This window comes from Cricetulus griseus, chromosome 2 (assembly GCF_003668045.3).
Source record: "Cricetulus griseus strain 17A/GY chromosome 2, alternate assembly CriGri-PICRH-1.0, whole genome shotgun sequence".
Lineage (NCBI taxonomy): Eukaryota > Metazoa > Chordata > Mammalia > Rodentia > Cricetidae > Cricetulus > Cricetulus griseus.
In genome coordinates this window covers 408,510,699-408,530,447 of record NC_048595.1, presented here as the reverse complement: position 1 = coordinate 408,530,447, position 19,749 = coordinate 408,510,699, and the positions used below count along the sequence as shown (strand labels likewise).

The window sequence follows — 19,749 nt, the reverse complement described above, 5'->3', positions numbered from 1 at the left end:
TGCAGAGGGTCAGACATTATCCAATCCATATTGTATTTGTAAATATAGATGCTTTTATAGTACATAGTTCATTAGCGGTACCACATCTACTTATTTTGTGTAAAGTATGACAAGGTATGTATTTACCACAAATATTCCTGAATATATAGGAATTCTTGGTGTATTTTTATGGAATGGAAAGAAAACAGGTAAATAAAATAGGATTGGTGACTTGCTAGTTTACTAGTCAGTCCAGGCCAATTTGAACATCTTCAGAAGTTTTCTTTCTATAACATATGGAAAAACATGAACTTTTGAGACATTTTCAATAACATTGAGCTCTAAGAATTAAACTTTCAATGCACAAAAGATTTATGGTAAGAGATTCTATGAATACTATAGATAAAAGGACTTACCAAGACAAAATATAAAGTGCAATTTGAACAAATGGGAACTTGATACAAACCTCTTTAGTGAAGCTTCTAAAGCATCTGTAATATAAAGCTATTTTAGAATATCAGTATCTCTGACCTTAGTCAACATTAAAGGCATTGGGTAGTTTCTTCCTCTGTTCTTCCTGGAGGGTCGGTGCTCAGTAGTCTCCTGTAGTCCTGCTTCTGCCCTGTAAGGTGTGTGCTGTTTCACAGTCTGATGTCTGTTTAAGCCTTGTGAACACACACGAGAAACACTGTTAGTATTCAGGCATCTGTACTGGCCTGCCCTTGGGGTTCTGACAGGATACACCCTCAGCTGCAGCCACTAAGAGCACCACCTGTGCACATTCACTATGTTCCCTTTTAAAAGGTCTCTACTCACCTCCTATCCTTCCCTCTCTTTCTTTCCCTCTCTCTTTCTGTACGGCTCTCCCTCTCCCTCTCCTGCTCTCTCTTCCCCTCTTTCCTCTTTCCTCTCCTGTCTCCTAAGGTCAGTCTCCCCCTCCTCTTTCCCCTTTAAATGATCCCTTCCCTAATAAAAACCCCTCTGCTTGAACCCTGTCTCCTGGCATCTTTCTTTCACACTGCCGTTTTAAATTACAACAAACACAGCTGTGACTTCAAAAGGGTAAGGGAGTTTATTCTGGAGACAAATATGGTGGACCATATCCATGGCACTCAGATTCCATGTCAGATTCCATGTTGGCCTAAATTCCATGTCCCAACCTGTGAAATCTATCGTAATAGAACAAAGAAAATCATACACCAAGATACTCCTCTCTCTCTCTCTCTCTCTCTCTCTCTCTCTCTCTCTCTGTGTGTGTGTGTGTGTGTGTGTCTCACTTTCTTCCTTCCTTCTTTTTATTTTTTCCTTAGATTTTTTCCTCACATAATATATCCTAATTATAGTGTTCCCTCTTTCTAGTCTTTCTTGTGCCCCTCTCCACCTCCCCTTCCATCTAGATCCACCCTCTTTCTATCCCTCATTAGAAAATAAACGAGGTTCTAAGAAATAATAATAAAACATTTAATTTATATGATATAATATAATATGATAAAAGCTAACACATCAGAATGGACAAAACAAGCAGAAGGAAAAGAGCCCAAGAAAATTTGTAAGAAACAGACATAGACACACTCATTCACACACTCAGGAATCCCATAAAAACACTAAAACCATGATATATGCAAAGAACCTGTAGGGTAAAAAGAGAGAAACATGGGACATTTATGGGCCTGGTATAGTAATCTGAGGACATTATCAGGAAAGTAGATAATATAAGAACATGGGGGGGGCATAGGTGGAGCACGCCTTTAATCCCAGCACTTGGGAGGCAGGTGGAACTCTGTGAGTTTGAGGTCAGCCTGGTCTACAGAGTGAGTTCCAGGACAGCCACCAAAGCCACAGAGAAACCCTGTCTCAAAAACAAAACAAAACAAAACAAAACAAAACAAAACAAAATCAAGAACATGGGGGAAATTCATGAAAGACCTGGCTTTACTTTTAATTCAATTATTTTTTAAAAAGGATCCCAAGGTTTAAGAAATTGATTAGGTGAACAATATTGCCAACTAAATGCCACGGAAAGGGTAACTCACTTTCCTATTAGCGCCTGAATGCTGAAAAGCACTTTTGGTGCTTGCCAGGAGACCGGAGGTACCATCTCTATTACAAGTTGATCTGGGATGAGGAAAACCAAAAACATGTCCAGATCATTACCTTCTCTGTTAGAGGTTCATAATGTCCTGGCTATCTTAAATAATAAATATAGCAATTACAATATGCCACATAGTAAATATTTCTCTTGGAATATGTTGTCAACAGACCTCATTCTGCTGTTTAATAGAAATGGGCTTGGATATTGAAACTGGATTAGAGAAGGCACAGAAGAGTAGGCTCCCCCTTTTTTCATTTCTTTTTCATTCCTAAACCTGGGAGCACTGCAGGCAAGATTGTAGAAATAAAACTCTTCTGTGTGTTGAAGGGCTGAGAAAATAGTCCAAGTTAAAGTCTAGACAGTGCATCATGATTCCAGAAGAGTCAGAAAGATGCCACTCCAAGCATGCATCCCGAGCCACGGAGTGTGAAACATTAAATAAATGTAGTGTTTATCTCCAAGCTTAGAAGTCAAGGGCATCCTTTTAATGTCATCTTGAACCACTGTCTGACTTGGACAATTTTAAGAGAGCTTTGCAGCATAATGCAATTTTACGAGGATCTTTGTAGCTAATGACACAGAGTCTAGGAAAAGGTGGGTAAGCTATTTAGATAGCTTCTAAAAATTCTGGATATTGTCAACCCTTGACCTAGAAAATAAAATATTCAAAATTTTTCTTTCATCTTTAGAAAGAAATATGTTTTTTCGTCCTTAGCTTATTAGAAGTGCAAACATGGTAAGATTTTTTGAAAATTGATCAGTCTAAGTCAGAAGCCAAGATGCCCCAGGTTGTCAGGTAAACCTCTGAAGATGCAGACATCCCAGGCTTATACTATTACAGCCTACTCAAATGGCTCTGAAGGGAAAAGAAAATGGATTTAATTTTGGTAGATGACCTCAGGCATCAGCATCCTGAATATTTACTTGTTTTAAGATGGTAAGCAGGGGTGGGGACACAGTTTAGTATTAAAGTGCTTGCTTTGCAAGCAAGAGTAGTCAAGCTTGAACCATATGGTCTACATAAAATACCAGTCTCTGCAGTGCTTGTCTGTAACCCCAGGACTGGGTAGTGGGACGGATATCAGACACAGGGGGCAACCCTGGAGCTCACTGGCTCACAGTGAAGCCTAATCAGTGAGCTCCAGGTTCAGTTAGAGACACTATCTTAAAAGATAAAGTGGGCATTGGACCTCTGGCTTTAACACTAGTATACAAACCCATAAGTATATACATATACGACACCTACACACACAAAAAAAGAACCCCAAAAGGGGGAAATGGGGGTGCTATAAAGGCTGTCAGCTACCCTTCAAGTGAGCATATTGCCTCCAGTGAGTTGCTTGCAGCAACTGAGTGGGTCATCTTTGCAGTATATATTCTTCAGTTTTAGGAGTTTCAACAGTTGTCCTGGCATGCCAAGATGTTTATTTGATTCAATGTAGTCTTTCGTAAACATGGTTCTTCTTTTAGTCATTCATACTTAGGTAGGGGTTTTCAGTCTCTGTTTTCCTCCCTTCTATACGTCTATTCATTTACCCCCATCATCATGAAATACTTGTTTATCACCAACTTGGAGACACTATTTTAGCTACTCACTAATCTTGGATCAATGAGTCAATTTAGTAATTTTGCACTTCAATTGTGTATTGCTATGTATCGAATTGCTTTGTGATTGTTAAGGCAAAAAAAAAAGCCAACAAAACACCAATGTTTGCATTCATTTTGTAGTATTTCTAGATTTTTATCTGTCTCAGCCCTTAGGAGCAACATAAGCAACGTGAGTAGTATGCATGACAGTCCTACCAATGAGGAGTGGTGGGACTTAACTCAGTGCCTTGATAAATATGCACATTATAGGATGGTTTCCCTTGGGAGAGATAGGTGGTCTCAGCCTCCTGTTTTCACTGCCAGGCCTCCTACCCTAATGCCATAATTTCTCAGTCCCTTCTCACTGACACACAGCATATTCTTGCTGCTTGGGGACTTGATACTTTGCACTGTCGTTCCTCTTACAGCATGTGTCGGGTTCAGTCAACTCTCATCCCATAAGATTTCTGCCATGTCTACAGTGATATTGTCTACCAAGGAAGGATTTCCCTCTGCACAGTCCCTTAATAAATAGAAGACAATTTGCAGTAATGTGGAAATGGCAGATGATCGTGCTACTGGACTTGTGGGCAAATGTCTTCAGGAGTGTGAAAATTAAAGTGAGCTCTTCCTCGGTTTATATCTTCTGAATATAAGGGCAAGGAATAGGCCCATTCCATGACAGCATACAGGACAATAGTGAAAATTATGAAGTAGAATAAATGAAATTATATAACATTTTCTCTTACAGTTAGAGTTGACATGTTAAGCTCCAGCCTTCCATTTATATTTCACTTCATTTTAGTGAAATAGAAATGAAGAAAGAAAGAGAGAGAGAAAGAAAGAAGGACATTCACATTTCACCAATCACTATGGCTAAATTTTATATTCAACTTCCAGAACCATGGGAGAATTCAGACTTCCTAAATGACAACAATCTGTGAAGTATTCTCTAAGCTAACAATGCCACTGTGTAAGGTGATAGGTGAAAGCAAGGTCTTCAAGGTAAACCCCTTGCTTATGGGGGTAGACTGTAGAATCTTTTCTCAGAGAAATTGTACAGTGTCATCACACATTCCTAGGGTTGATGTGGCTGAGTTAACTGCCTTTAGAAGATAATTTTAATAGCTAATTTGTGAACAGGGTGTGATTTTTAAAATATATAAGAAGTAGAAGCAACTATCTTTGACATCATACCAATAGCCAATCTCCTCTCCTTGAAGGCAACTAGTGACTAATTTCACATTATTTATCTAGAAATATTTTATTACTATATCAATCTAGAAATCTGCATTTTTAGCCAGATGGTAACATGATTGTATTGAAGTATGATGTACAGAAGTAAGCCCCTTCTCTAATGAGCATGTTAAGTTCCCAAATGCTGTCTGCAGTTCCATCTCCCTCCTCTTCCTTCCTTTGCTCCCCACACTCACCCTGCCCCTCTGTGGTGGGGATGCAGTGAGGATCTATTACCACAGGGAAATCTTCATTTGTATTTATGAACATTAGAGGGCTCTAAGTTTCAAGATAAAGAGACATTTCCATCTTGTCAGCATCCAAACAGAAGGTTTTATATCTTTATTTTAATAACTGTATAAGTGAATGATCCCATAAATTGTTAAGAGTGATAGAATATATTTCTGGGATTCGTGGTGAGCTTCAGGGATCAGAAGTGGCCTTAGAGAGGATGATGTCCCCATGGGCCATGTTCTTCTTCTTGAGTCTAGGACTGCTCAGTCTACCAAGACCCTTATGGGTCAATGCAAGAAACCTTACCTCTCCCTCCCCTGCTGCTTCTGAGTTCGTACACTTAGAGTAAATATACACTTTGGGAAAAAATACTCTTGTTTTTTTTTTTTTTTTATAGACTTGAGATTCTTTTGTTTGGTTTCCAAGTAGTTAGGAGCCAGTAGGAGGATGCATTGACAACCACGTCAGGTGGTGGGGAAAGCATTTAGGGAAGATGGGACACACCCTGCTCCTCTGTCTGGGACCTTTCTTGCTCATGAGTGAGACTGGCCTCATGGCACTGGACTCTTTCCCAATTGGATGCTTAGTCCTTATGTTTGCATTTCTTCCCTGCTGCCCCTGTATGCTCTTCTCTAGAATTCGGTTGTAACTATATGACATTTCCTCTTTCAGTTAGAGGAGATATGTTATAGCTACCACCAAAACCTCAACATTTCATTTCTACCCCCGTGAACAATCTTGAAATCACCTCTTCCCACCATCAAGGTATTGAAGTACATTAATTGTATAATCTCAGTCTCTCCTGTTGTTTCACCACTTTAAAAAAAAAAGATTGTGAATGTCCTCTGTAGCAGGGTTTTTCTTTTGGGCCACCAACCAGCTCCCAAATCATGATACAGAGACTTATTATTAGTTTTGAATGCTCAACCTAGCTTAGGCGTTAAGCTAGGTTAACTTAACTTAAACTTAACCTATTTTAACTTAAATTAACCTATTGCTCTTTATTTACCTCTTGCCCCTGGGCTTATTACCTTTCTTACTTCTGTATATCTTTCTTTCACTGCTTCTCTATAGCTGGCTGGTGTCTGCATGGCTTCTGGCCCTGGACATCTCCCTCCTTCTCTCCTCCTGCTTGTATCATTCCTTCTTCTCCTACGGCCTAGATTTCTCCTCCTATTTATTCTCCTTCCCACTGCCTTTCTCCTGCCTAGCTATTGGCCGTTCAGCTCTTTACTAAACCAATCAGGTGCCTTAGGGAAGCAAGGTGAAACAAATACAACACATCTTTTCATAATTAAACAAATGCAGCATAAATGAAAGTAACACACCTTTACACAGTAAAAGTAATATTCTGCAGCAGAAATAAATGTAGCGCATCCTTTGCCTAGTTAAAATCATATTCTACAGCAGTCCTCCTAAAGCAATCAGATATATCTGAAGTTGAAAACAATACCATTCATCATGGACTCTTTCTAAATTTTAAGGGATAGAAATCATTACTGGTGTCCAGTTGAGGGCACCAGTGATCTCTTATCCAAGTACAAAGAACCCCCATTCTGTCTGGGACTCTGCTCTTCTCTCTGATGACTTGCCTCTGTGTGTGGTTTGTCCTGCTGCTCACCCTCAACTCTCTTCTTCAATACAGCTTGGAAGGGTCTTAGTGATCAGGTCCACAAAAATCTATTTCTGTACAGTTCAAGATAAATTCATCATTTAATTGTATGGACTCCAAATCATCACAGAGGTGAAGATTTTGCTGTTTTCATTGTTGCTGTTATAGCAGGAAGTAATACCCCAAGTAGGTATTACTGCCCTTGTTAACATCCTCCGATTAAAACAATTAGTGGTGTTTTCTTGGTCTTTCACTGTGTTAGTTAGGGTTTCTATTGCCACGAAGTGATACCATGATCACAGCAACTCCTATAAAGAAAAACATTTAATTGGGAGATGGCTTATAGTTCAGAGGTTTAGTTCATTGTTATCATGGTCAGAAGCATGGTGGCATTGTAGGCAGACATGGTGCTGGAGAGGCAGCTGAGAGTTCTACATCTGGATCTTCAGGCAGCAAGAGAGAGTGACACTGGGCCTGGCTTGAGCATCTGAAACCTCAAAGCCCACCCCTCAGTGACACACTTCCTCCAACAAGACCATACCTCCTAATCCTATCAAATAATGCCACCTTTTGTGACACTGTGGGGGCCATTTTCTTACAAACTACCACAGTTACCTAGTTACTAAAATCTTCAAGAGAAGATGTCACCCTCTGGCCTGAAAGTGAAGGGAAGATGTCTTATTAAAGCACACTGTGCTTATTGAGAAAGGTCTTGCTCACTCACTGCTGTATGATTTCTGAGTACTGCTGCAGGCAGTTTCGCACAGACTGCTGGCTCTCCAGTATTTAGAGTGTGATACAGATGAGCTTATGCCCATAGACCTCCTCTGGAAGGCCACTGATCTTTGCTCTGCTCTGACAGCCTTTGTGCATGTGACTTAAGCTTGCTTTTGCAGAATATTGTCACCAAAGAAAGCAAGTGGAAGAATACACTATGCTTGCATCTCTGGATTTCAAACATGTGTTAGTGTTCACAAAAGCCATTTGCAGGAGTGTTCTGAGTGAGGCAGAGCAACAGCAGAGCCAGGCATGCAGTTCTACAAACCCCACACTCACTCTGCCTCCTAGCTACTCATCAGTCCTGACTCTCATCCTTTGACCTGCTTGTCCTGAGACTCCACTGTGTCCTTACTGATGTCCTCCTGGTTCCCATGTCCTTCCTCCTGGTGCTTTTCCTCTTTAGTGTTTTTCTTTTGTGAGTTGCCATGCCTGGAATTGTCATCTCAGCAGCTAAGCTGTAAAATGCCTGCTAGGCCAGAAGCCTAGTGGAATTGCTTGTACTCTCTGGCACAGTGGTGGGCATGTATATTGCTAGATATGTAGTAAAGTCTTTTGATTGGTGGTGCTAAATTGTGAATTGTTGGATGGTAATGAATGTATATAAAAGGAGTTGATACTTTAACCCATGATGGAACTTTTCTTTGGTTTAACATTTGGTCATTGATAGGAAGAGTGTGGCAATATAAATTCTCAGAAGAGAATTTTACTTGTATCATTCTCTTAAAGTAAGCAAGTCAAGTACTTCCTGGTATGCTGTCTGGCATGATCAGGAAAGGCAATGGTAAGTTAAGGTACTTGGAAAAATACGTGGAACACACCCATTTTAACAATCCTGGTGACTCAGTTGAGAGGAACTCCCTCTGTAGCCAAGATCTGCCCCTCTCTGGCCTGTGCTGCCTGTCAGCCCCATTGCCTCGATAGAAGACCACCTGAGGGAAAATACATCCATGATGATTCGGGCCTCAGTGAACAGGAATTCCTGTGACTCTAAGTTTATATCAACACATTTTTTACTTCATGCTTTTGGAAACTAATTGCTTTCTAAAAATTATAATTGGTTATGCATTGCTTTTCCTCAAGATCAATTATTTGAATCAATTTGTAAGGTATATGATTTTTTATGTTTATTTCCAGGGATCTGGTTCCCGTATTTAATCCCTATTTAGTAGTTCATTTAAGTTACTTGGAAAATTAAAGTCATGTGGGTTCCTAGAGTGTCCACCCAGTCCATACTTTGTCAGACTGATTTGCTTTTTATATTTCTAGTAGTAGCTGTAATCTGTTTATATTGAAGAGGTTAAAAGTAGAATCTGCGGAGTACATAGCTGACTAAGAGAAAACCTGAACAGCTTACCTGTCACCCAGAGCAGGCTGGAGCTGGGGTTACATGACGACACAGGCATGAGGGTTAGCACTGCGTGGCACTGTGAGCACATGGCAAGTGTAGCTGGTCACATTCTTATCTCTGCTCTACAAAGTATATTCTGTAAGGATTCAGGCATATGCTGGCCTGCCCCTGTCACCTGACCAAATGCTCTCAGGCAGTACCCTGGTCAGCCCAGGGTTCCATGATTTCGTAGTCTGCACCAAGGTGCAAAGGACCCCTTTAAAAGAAAGAGTCCTGCCTACTTAAGTTCTCTCTTTCTCCTCTCTCCTCTATTTCCCTGCTTTCTCTCTCTTTCCTGCTGTTCCCTTGGGGCAGACAGGACTTTTCCTGTCTCCCTCTTCTGTCTTCTTTCTGTCTCTATGTCTCTGTATCTTTACCTCTTTTCTCTTTCCTTTCCCCTTCCGTCCCCTTTCTAATAAAACATCTCACTAAGCTCTCTCGGTCTGGCGTGTTTGCCCCCTGCCTCGGTCACCCTCACCTGCCGTGGAATCCGCCAAGGTTCCCCACACGCATTATCACAGTATATTCAGTATATTGTTTGCATGCATTGTTTTACTGATAACGTTTTCGATGTTCTTACGAAATTTCCACAAAGTCGGTAAAAAGAAGCTTTGGTGGCATATGTCTATAACTCTAGCACTATAATGCCTAGCAGGCATTTCAGGGCCATCCTGAGCTACAGAGTGAGCTTCAGACTAGCTTAGGTGACATATTAAGACCCCGTGAAACAAGGCAATAGAGAAAAGCCAGATAAGCAAAATTCATCAAGAATTGGCAAAAATTGGTTGCTGCTGTCCAGAAAGGAAGGAATTATGCACAGAAAGGATTGATTGCCTGAGAGGGAACATCCTCAGCGGATTCAACTGTTTTTCTCCCATTGCTTACAGCGGAGATCAAAATCTGTTTCAAGTACTACCATGGCATTAGTGGAGCCCTGCGAGCCACAACCCCCTGTATTACTGTGAAGAACCCGGCTGTGATGGTAAGTTCCCCTCATTGCTGGCTTCCTCCTGAAGCCCGTGAAGGGTTCTATTTTTGCCTTGGGCAGCCCTGTCAGGGTCATGAGGAACAATGAAAAGGAAACACATGACAGTGTGGGCACTGTTTTAGGAAAGGAAATGTGTTACAAGGCTGCCATGACTGCATCTGCGATACCAATCAGTAGAAAAACACTTAAGACATAGCAGTCCTGTGCATCAACAGCTCTTCAAGGGAACACAGTGAACCACAGTGTTCTGTCATGAAGGCTTTGACACGTGGTTAGTAGGAAATGTTGATACTGTATCTCTGTATCTCGGGTAGATTTGCCTGAATTAAGTGTGTAAAGGGGGAAAGGAACCCAGTTAAATCATAGTCATTCTACCTGCCAGGCACCTCAAGGAGTGTTTCCCTTGAAGAGAGTGTGTGATGGGAGTCATGCATGGGCAGTTTCCTCAGAGTGAATGAGAGTCTTCAGTTTGGTAAAACATACTGCTCTGGGAGTCAAATTCTTCATCAAGCCTTCAGGCGAAGAAAGATATAATCTTGTTCTGACATCAATCAGATCACCTAAGTGATCATTGTATGAGGAATGGAGTGGACCTGGGACAGCTTGTAACAGTAGGATCTGTCATGACCAGGAACAGTCTGAATGAGGGTGCCCTGGATGATGCTACTTGGGGAAAGCAGGGAAAAGGGGGCGGGCAGGCAAGAGGAACATGTGTGAAAACGTTCAGGATCTCTGGTAACCCTAGTGTAGAATATAGAAAGAATAGCTTGTATTACTATATAAGACTTTGTGGGTCACAGAAAAGTTAGCAACTGTTGACTACAAAATCTGCCATGCCAGTGTAACACTGGACTAGATTTTCTTCTCTTTAATATTGTAAAATAAAAAGTTACACACCTCCAAGAGTAAAGCTGTGTCTAATCAAACCTCTGAAAAAAGTCATTTTGAGTGATAATAGACAATAAAATCAAAGCTAACACTTTCTGAATTCAGAGAATACCACAGTCATGGTACTACTGAAGGCAGTGGGAATGTCCAGCCCAGTTAAATGCATTGCAGTGACTTTCTGGTGAGATTACTCCACCAAAGCCTGCAGTGTGGGAATAACCAAAGTGTTTCAACATGACTTGAGCTTTCTGTAGACAACAGCATTACAATCAAGAGAGAATATTTTGATTGAGAAATTCATTAATGGAAGTGGTGATCAGTAGATTTCTGAACAACCTAAAAATACTTGGACCTGTAGTCTTGGGTCTGACATACTTCGGGGAGACCTGTGCTATGCTGCTGTAGCAGTAGGGTGGTCCCTGGGGTATGCAGCGTGTGTTTAATTATTGTAAGCAACAGCACTGGTAGTCATAGTGCTTGCTTAGTGTGACTATTCCATGTCAGATGCAAAGAATAGACCTGCGGAAGACAGCTAATCTCCCAGGTCAGGAAATGAGCTACTTGTGATCTCCTTTCTCACATATCCTTTTGCCATGCATCAAGGATGAAAACCTGCTGCCTCCTCTGTCATTTGTATGTTGATGTTGACGTCATTGTCATTCGTCAGAATACACAGTGAGATGTGTGTCAGATCCTTGCCACAGGAAACCCTTCAGCTGCAGGGGTGGGCTCTGATTGACAGGGCCGCTTCTGGGTTTTCCTGGAATGGATCTGTGGAGGTAGCCTGTTTAAAAACCTCCCTCTAATCACTGATGCAGACATGTTTATCCCAACTAGTGGCCCTGTGTTCAGTGATAATGGTTGGCCTTCCTTGGCCTTATTGTAGCGTGAGATAAAGCTGTATTCTCCGATTATTATTTGAGACAAGCATTTTGCCAGAGAGGTGGCACTGTTTTTCTATGAATTCTTTGATAATTGTTTTTAGATTAGTCTTTTCCCACACGATGAATTGCGTTTTTAAAATGAAAATTGCAGGTGTCTTCTTTTGTTCCTTGTAATTCCTTAAAATATTTTAATTAGTTTATAAGCCAAGTCTGGTGGAATATGCCTGTAATCCTAGCACTTGAGGAGGTAAGATTGTGAATTGTCAACCAGAGCTATGTAGTAAGACAGTGTTTCTAAGGAGAGAGAGGGGAGGGGAGGGAGGGGAGGTTATAGTTTTAAATCAAGGCAGTCCATTAATCTTTTCAGCCACAAATAACTCAGCAAAAGCAAGTGCCTGGTTAGACCCAGATGTTACAGTGTGTTTGCTCAAGGCAAGGCCCTGTTTTGTGGATCCGACGTCCTAGTGCAGCAGGGAATGTAGGTTACTACTATCTGTCCCAAGGGAAGTCTGTATCACCTGCCACAGTCTAAATCCTGTGTGCAGAAAGCAGGATAAACAGTCATAGATATCTGCTGTCTAGACAGTTTACTGCTGCTTCCACCCCCGTTAATCTGGGAATTGTGAGTCAGAGGAATAAAATCCATTTTAATAACTCACATTTTTGTTGAGTGAAAACTCTTATGATCATCAAGAGAATGGTATTAAGGTGGCTGGGGAATTAATTCATAACTCAGGAAAGCCCTTGCCTTGCAAGTGTGAGGACCTGAGTTTGAACCTTAGAAAGCACATAAAAAATGCTGGGTGTGACTACATAAACTTGGAATCCCAATGCTGGGGAAGTGAAGACAGGCTTTCTGACTAGGCAGCCTAATCTACTTGGTCAGTTTTAGGCTAATGAAATTCTTTGTCTCCAAAGAAAAGGGAAAGAGTGACTAAAGCAGTAACTGAGGCTGTTCTCAAACCTTCACATACACAGAGAGAGAGAAAGAGGGAGAGGGAGGGAGGGAGAGAGAGAGAGACAGAGACAGACAGAGAGAGAGAGAGAAGAGAGAGAGAGAGAGAGAGAGAGAGAGAGAGAGAGAGAGAGAGAGAGAGAGAGAAGAGAGGAGAGGAGAAGAAAAGCGAAGAAAAAAGAAAAGGTGGGACTGATCACGAGAACTGAAAGGTCCTAATGCAAAATTATCAGGAGGCAGTTAATTGTCACACAATCTTGTCTAATTGTCACATAATCTTGTCTAAGATGCAGAAGGTACAGAGAAGACAGAATTGGCATTAGACTTGACCTAGATCAGTGATGGTCACATGATGACGCTGTATTGAGTTTTACACAGGGAGTACACTAAGGACATGTCAAAGATCAGACCCGGCACCAGACTATGGTGCAAGTGAGAAAAGCAGATTTTGTTCATGAATTGGTGCAGTTGGGGCCGGCAAGGGGGGTAAGAGACCACTAAATAGAAATGGCTCAATTCCAGTCATGACAAAGGAAAGTGAGGTTTTATAGCCAAGAAGCAAAGTCAGTGGACAAAAATTTACTATCACACTAAAGGGATGTGATAACTCTTGATAAAGTAATTTAAGCATATTTTTTGCTGAAGGTAGGCCAGGGTAATCAGATGGTACCTGGAGCCTGGTAAGAGATGAAGAATTTGGTCTGGTATCAAGAATTATGTCATAGTAAGGATAGAGATTCTCTTTAGACAAAGTAGAATTTTTATAATCTATGAAGCTAGAGACAGAAGCCTAAGGTCAGGCCTAGTTGAACTGAGGGCACACATGAACTTGACTAAAGTTTGGTCAAGGAGGGAACCTTGATAGGGTTTAATATGAATTTCAGAATTAAATGTTGTGTGTGGCCAGGCGGTAGTGGCGCATGCCTTTAATCCCAGCACTCCGGAGGCAGAGCAAGATGGATCTCTGTGAGTTCGAGACCAGCCTGGTCTACAAGAGCTAGTTCCAGGACAGCCTCCAAAGCCACAGAGAAAACCTGTCTCAAAAAAAAAAAAAAATTGTGTGTGATTTCCCTTTTCTAAATATTCAGAATCTACTCTGCTTCAATCCTGTCTTTTCTGGTCATATGGACTTCTTTTTCAGAGTACCACTATCTTAGGGTTTCTATTGCTGTGAAGAGACACCATGACCACAGCAGCTCTTATAAAGGAAACATTTAATTGTGGTAGCTTGCTTATAGTTCAGAGGTTCAGTCCATCATGTCAGGAACATGGCAGCATGCAGGCAGGCATGGTGCTGGAGAAATAGCCCAGTGTTCTACATCTTGACTCAGAGGCAACCGGAAGTTGACTGTCACATCGAGTGAAGCTTCAGAAAAAACCTCAAAGCCCACCCCCACAATGACACATTTCCAACAGAAGGTGTGGCCCAGTTTAAAGGTGTGCCCTCCAGTTTCAAGGTCTGAATTAAAGGTGTGAGTTATCCAGCCTCCTCCAACAAGACCATACTTCCTCCAACAAGGTCAAGGTCACACCTCCTAATAGTACCACTCCCTATGAGCCTATAGGGGTCAAACACATTCAAACTACCACAACCGTGAAAAAATTTATTCTTAGAAACCATAAATTATGCACTAATTATACACAGATTGAGAGAAAGATCTAAATTTGATTTGTGGTCTATAAATTACTGGTTTCAAATAAGATATAATTTACTCAAAAATTTTTAGTGAAAAGTAATTGTACAGTAGCATTACATGGTCCTATTATTGCTCACTCCAATAGCAAAATACCCACACTGCATTACAGCAGAAGCCTAGATATAGGTAGGACACCTATATGGACATTCAGAGATATGAGGTAAGGGAGGATGACTTACTTGGTACATATCAATGAACCTAATGTAAGTCAAGAATTTATTCCTGGCTTTCTTATTAAATATGAGGAAATTTAGTGTTTAGTTTCAGTAGTAATATATTCATTATGTATCCAATATAGATTATGAGTTCAAGGTCAATTTGGGGTGTGTAGAGATGGATGTCAATTGCTTAGAAGGTAGAGGGTACAGTGACTCTTTCCAACCTATAAGAAATTCTTGCTGAAGACAGGCCAGAACGGTCAGATATCACCAGGGAGGGGGAAAGGGCACTGACGACAGTTGAGAAATTTGGTTAGATATCAAGGTTGATCTCATCTCAAGGGTTGGAATTCTCTCTAAATGAAGCAGGCCAGCCTGAGCTATACAACAAGACCCTATATTATGTTTCAAATTAACAGAAACACTGCCACCATCAACATTACACACACATACAAACACAAATCAGAGAAAGAGAGAGAGAGAAAGAGAGAGAGAGAGAGAGAGAGAGAGAGAGAGAGACAGACAGACAGACAGACAGACAGACAGACAGACAGAAACAACTGGCCTCAAACTTGTGATTCTCCTCCCTCATCCTCCTGAGTGCTTGGGTTATAGGAATGTATACCATAAAAAATGTATTCATATTAAGAGGAAAGACAAACCATACAGTAGATATAGTTGGTTGATAATATTAAGAAAGATTTCAAAGTTCTCATTTGTTAAGTGGGGTAAAGATTAGCTTTAAATATGAACATTGGATCCTTATTTTGGAATCTATTTTTGTGTGTCTGTTCTAATATTTGAAATTTTGAAGACATGCACTACAATGCATTTTGATATTAAAAATCATTGTATGTCCAAACAGATGAGGATGCCTGGACCATTTGATAGCACAGTTCCCGTATGAAATTTCATACACATTTTTCTCCTCAGATGGGGGCGGAAGGCATGGAAGGAGGTGCTTCCGGAAGTCTGCACTCTCGGAAACTGGTCAGCTTCACATTGTCAGGTAAGTGTCAGAGTGTGGCCTCCAGTCAGGGGACACATAGTCACATAGTGTCAATATACAGCATGATCATTTCTTGTACAGTGTCATATGTAGCCTATAAACTATGGTATTTTGAGTTCTTTTGGTCATACTTCTGGAAAGTCTGTATATATCTTACCAGGATAAAAATTAGATGATTATTATTAGAAATATAAAGGTTTTTTTTACAAAACTCTTTTTACCAAATTTTCTCATGAAAGAAGGACTGTGTGACTATGCACAGTTATTGAAAGCATGTGTGAACTGCTAAATAACTCTGTCAAGTAGTTTTGATGATTTTAAATGACTTGGCTTACTCCAGCTAGAAAAAGAAAAGGTTTTGAAGGCTTGAAGTAAAAACAGCATACTTTTTCCTGTGAGGATTGTAAATAAAGAAGATAGCTGTTTTCATGAAATTACAAAAAAAAAAGTCAATAAGTAAAAAGATAATGGTTTCCTGTTTGATGAAACATCCCACCTGCTTGCATGTCAGCCACCCAGATACAACACTGTTTCCAGGCTATGAGCTTTGTGTTTTCTCTTGCAGTTTGTGAAGCTGACTGGACTGAAACTAGTATTAAAATAATTGGGGCTTACTACCCCGATGATGTTTTGATAAGACATCAGTTTACACAAATTGATATTTTTGAAGCAAAAAGGTATACAAGTGCATTTATGAGTGCACTGTGCTATAACATAAAAAAGTAAAATTTATTTTGTACATAGGGCACTGCAAAAAAAAAAGTTTGAAAGCCACCCACCTAGCAAGAATGAATTGGCAGTTATAAAACCAAGAATGCTCAAAGAAAGCCAGTGCTTGAATTGGAGTTTTCAAATAGATGACTGGATGATAGTTTATACCTGGCTCTGAAGAAACAAAACCATTTCAGTAGGTCTGAGATTTCACTGAGATTCTGTTTTCTTCACTGCTTAAATCCTGTGAATGGGAATCGGCATATAAATGGTGATCCTTGATATCAGCCACCTCCACGAACTGTGATGGTTGCATCAGACCAGACAGTGCACCTCCACTCACTGGCAGGCACTGTCTTCTTTTTGTTTTGTTTTGTGTCATCCTTTTTATTTTCTATGGGGCTGTTAATGTGATGACCTCTTTTCCTTCCTTCAATTTCCTGTTGAATTTCAGAAGATGTAACCTGGTGGCTTCTGGTTCATACTGGGCCAATAAATGTATTTTGTTTGGGATCTTTGGACTTTTAAAGTATCTGGGTAATCAGAAGGTAGTTTAAAGCCCCATTGACTGTGATGGCATTTGCCCAGCTTTCCACACTGTTTCTTGTGATTGACAGATTTGTACTATAGACCTGGGAAGTTGTTGGTAGTTGTAGGCACTGAAGCTTCTTGTGACAATAGGGATCAATTAGCCACCCCCAATCATGGTTTGCTATACTCTATCGATTTTGTAGTTTAGAGCTATTGAACTGTCTTTGGTTGATGTATATCACTTTAAACATGGCAGTCACATATTGATTTTTGACTTCAGAGGGAGTGCTGGTAATTCACTGTAGGAGAATTACTGTCTGGAAAGTAACATCACAAGACATCTTCCTGAAAATAAGAAATAAGTTCTAGGACATCAACAAATCCATCTTTAAACACTTTTGTAACACCCCACCTCTGTTCACATGGAAGCTGGCTGCCTGCAATGTATATATATATGGATTTGTCTTCTATTTGTCTTCTAGACAGACATTTGCCAAGTGAACAGAGACATGTAAGATCATAGGAGAGGAATGGTTTCTATAATGTTGATTCTAAAACAATTAACAAGATTATAGACTGACAGTGGGTGACACATTTATCTGAAAGCTTGACAGACTGGAATGGCTGCCTGCAAGTGTGCTATGCCTGGCTAAGGATAAGTAAGGGCCCAGACAATTGAACTCTACAGCCTCAGGGAAAATTGTGTCTTGGTTAATGTTTCAAATCTTATCCAAATAAGGCTGAAGCTAGGATATTTAGCATGTGTGTCTTTGTGGCTTTGAGTTCTTCTTTAGTCTGCCACATGATGTGGATATTTATGAACAACGAAAGGTAAATAAAGAGAAGCAAGAGAAGAGATAAGATGAGTAAAGGGAGCTGAGTCATCAGATTACAAATAATTGGCAGTTGATTACCTGTATTAATGGAGATGCACTCAGCTGTGCAGCATCTCGCTGTGGAAGCATTGGCATCAAGGTTATCTAACTTTGACAACTTTTATAACAATAACTAATCTGCATTGGAGTGTTTGCGAATGAATTGATTCTGTCAGACTTTGTAGCAGCTATTTCTGTCCACATTACTCTGCATTTACTTCAATGAAATCCCCTGCTTGGAAGTAAACTTAGTATCCAGAGGCTATCAATCTGTCTAGAGTCTGAGGCAAGAATACTCAAGAAGGGCAAGGAAATAAATCTATGAGCTGTGTTTTCTTCTTGAGGCTTCTTCATATCAATAGGGAAACCATGCAGTTAGTGAGCAGTCAAATGAAACTCTGCATTTAATAATGACTGCATAAACTATAAAGTATCAAAAGTGGGGTGGCTGGGATAATGAAAGCAGCTTCACAGAAAGCCTGCTCATCCTTCACTTGTCCCTTCCCTAACCTGTTGATTTCTAGGTCAGCAATCAGTCTACATCTCATGCAGAGTTGTTAGCATGCAGCCTCACTGTTGACTATTTCCATATTTGCTGATGTATTACCCATATTTTCCACTATTGATGGCATCATTAGAAATCCCTGGTCTATTTTTCATCACATGTGTCTAGGCCATGAGTTCTTGTGGATCAGTCCATCTCTTCCAGAGAGTGAGCTCAGGGGAATACATAAAACCCAAGGCGTAGGTGACCCCTGTAGATCTCCTGTAATTCAGAGCCATGGCACAGTATCTCTTTTCCTGCAGATCTAGCCAAGCTAAGAGTCTCCTTGTGCATAATCGCTCTCTAAGCTAGAGTGTTCAAGACCTCCAGATTGATCTGAAGCACATAAAAACGCAGTCTCTTCCATGGCTTTCAAGATGGTTTAGCTCCAGAGCTACATTAATCACACCAATCATCTCAGAGAGGTGTTGTGGGCCCAGCTGAGACAGCTTTAGCTCTAGACATTTGTGTACCTGTTAGCCTGACAATCTAAATGTCTCCTTGCTGAGCAGACTTCAGCTCAGACTTTTAGCAGCTTGTATCATGTAAAACATATTGTGAAAATAAGGTAAGATGTAAGATATTCACTGAATATTTAAATTACTTTATAGGTGATGGAAAAAATAACTGAATAATTCTTTAAAATGATTGCATTCACATAAAATATGTATGACATTTAAGATGTAGTACAAGTGAATGTGTGCTTTGAATTTTGATCTCAAGTTAAACTTGGTTCAGACATCCATATCTATAATATAGGTATATGCAATTTTATGTATGTGGGTCTTTTGTAAAAGGTTATAAGCTGATTATTGAGAATTTCTGTGCAGAGGTTGACTTACATTCTGGCTGACCAACCACACTGCCCCATGAAAAAGAGATAGTAACAACCCATAGGCACATGGCATGAAAGAGGTTTAGGTATAGGGGCATGACGTAATGAAAAGGGGCTGGCTTTATTTTTGCCACCTTGGAGATCCCTCTGCTGGAATTACTGCCATGACCCACTTGTTATTCTCTGTGTGCTCACAGTGTGACTAACTGCTGCTGTGTCACTGGCTCCTTTCTGGTTAGAGCTTTGGATTAGTTAAGAACACCTGAGTCTTTTCTTGTGCTAACTGGGATGTCTGGACCCTTCCTCCTCTCTTCTGTCTTTTCCCCCTCCCTACTTCCTCCCCGCCTCTCACCCCCCCCCCCTCTCTTTCTGTTTCTTTAAAGATCTCAGGGCAGTTGGGCTCAAGAAAGGGATGTTCTTCAATCCTGACCCTTATCTTAAGATGTCCATTCAGCCAGGGAAGAAGAGCAGTTTCCCTACCTGTGCCCACCATGGGCAGGAGAGAAGGTCCACTATCATCAGCAACACCACCAATCCAATTTGGCACAGAGAGGTAAGACAGACTGGGGGTGGGGGTAGGGAGGAGTATCTTCTGCTTGATAGTACTTGACAGGCAAGTTGGTCCTTTCTCTCTGAATTCTGTGCAACCTTGAGTTGTGAATGGGTGTGAGCAAAATGGCTCCAGGTGTCTGGTTTTGTTGCATGTGAACTATTTCCTTCTTGTTAGAGCTAGGTATGTAGTGAGACTGGTGAAGTGTTCACTTCTA

At 40.7% G+C, this 19,749-nt stretch overlaps 1 protein-coding gene across 1 annotated transcript in view; it reads left to right on the top strand.

The window, feature by feature from the left end:
* The window catches only part of Hecw2 (HECT, C2 and WW domain containing E3 ubiquitin protein ligase 2), a 196,522-nt gene that overhangs the window by 64,478 nt on the left and 112,295 nt on the right, over positions 1 to 19,749 (top strand). The window contains exons 3-5 of the mRNA XM_027396880.2: positions 9,795 to 9,889; positions 15,411 to 15,486; positions 19,366 to 19,535. Of these exons, the coding sequence (XP_027252681.1) occupies positions 9,795 to 9,889; positions 15,411 to 15,486; positions 19,366 to 19,535 (341 nt within the window). The remainder of the gene's footprint in view (positions 1 to 9,794; positions 9,890 to 15,410; positions 15,487 to 19,365; positions 19,536 to 19,749) is intronic.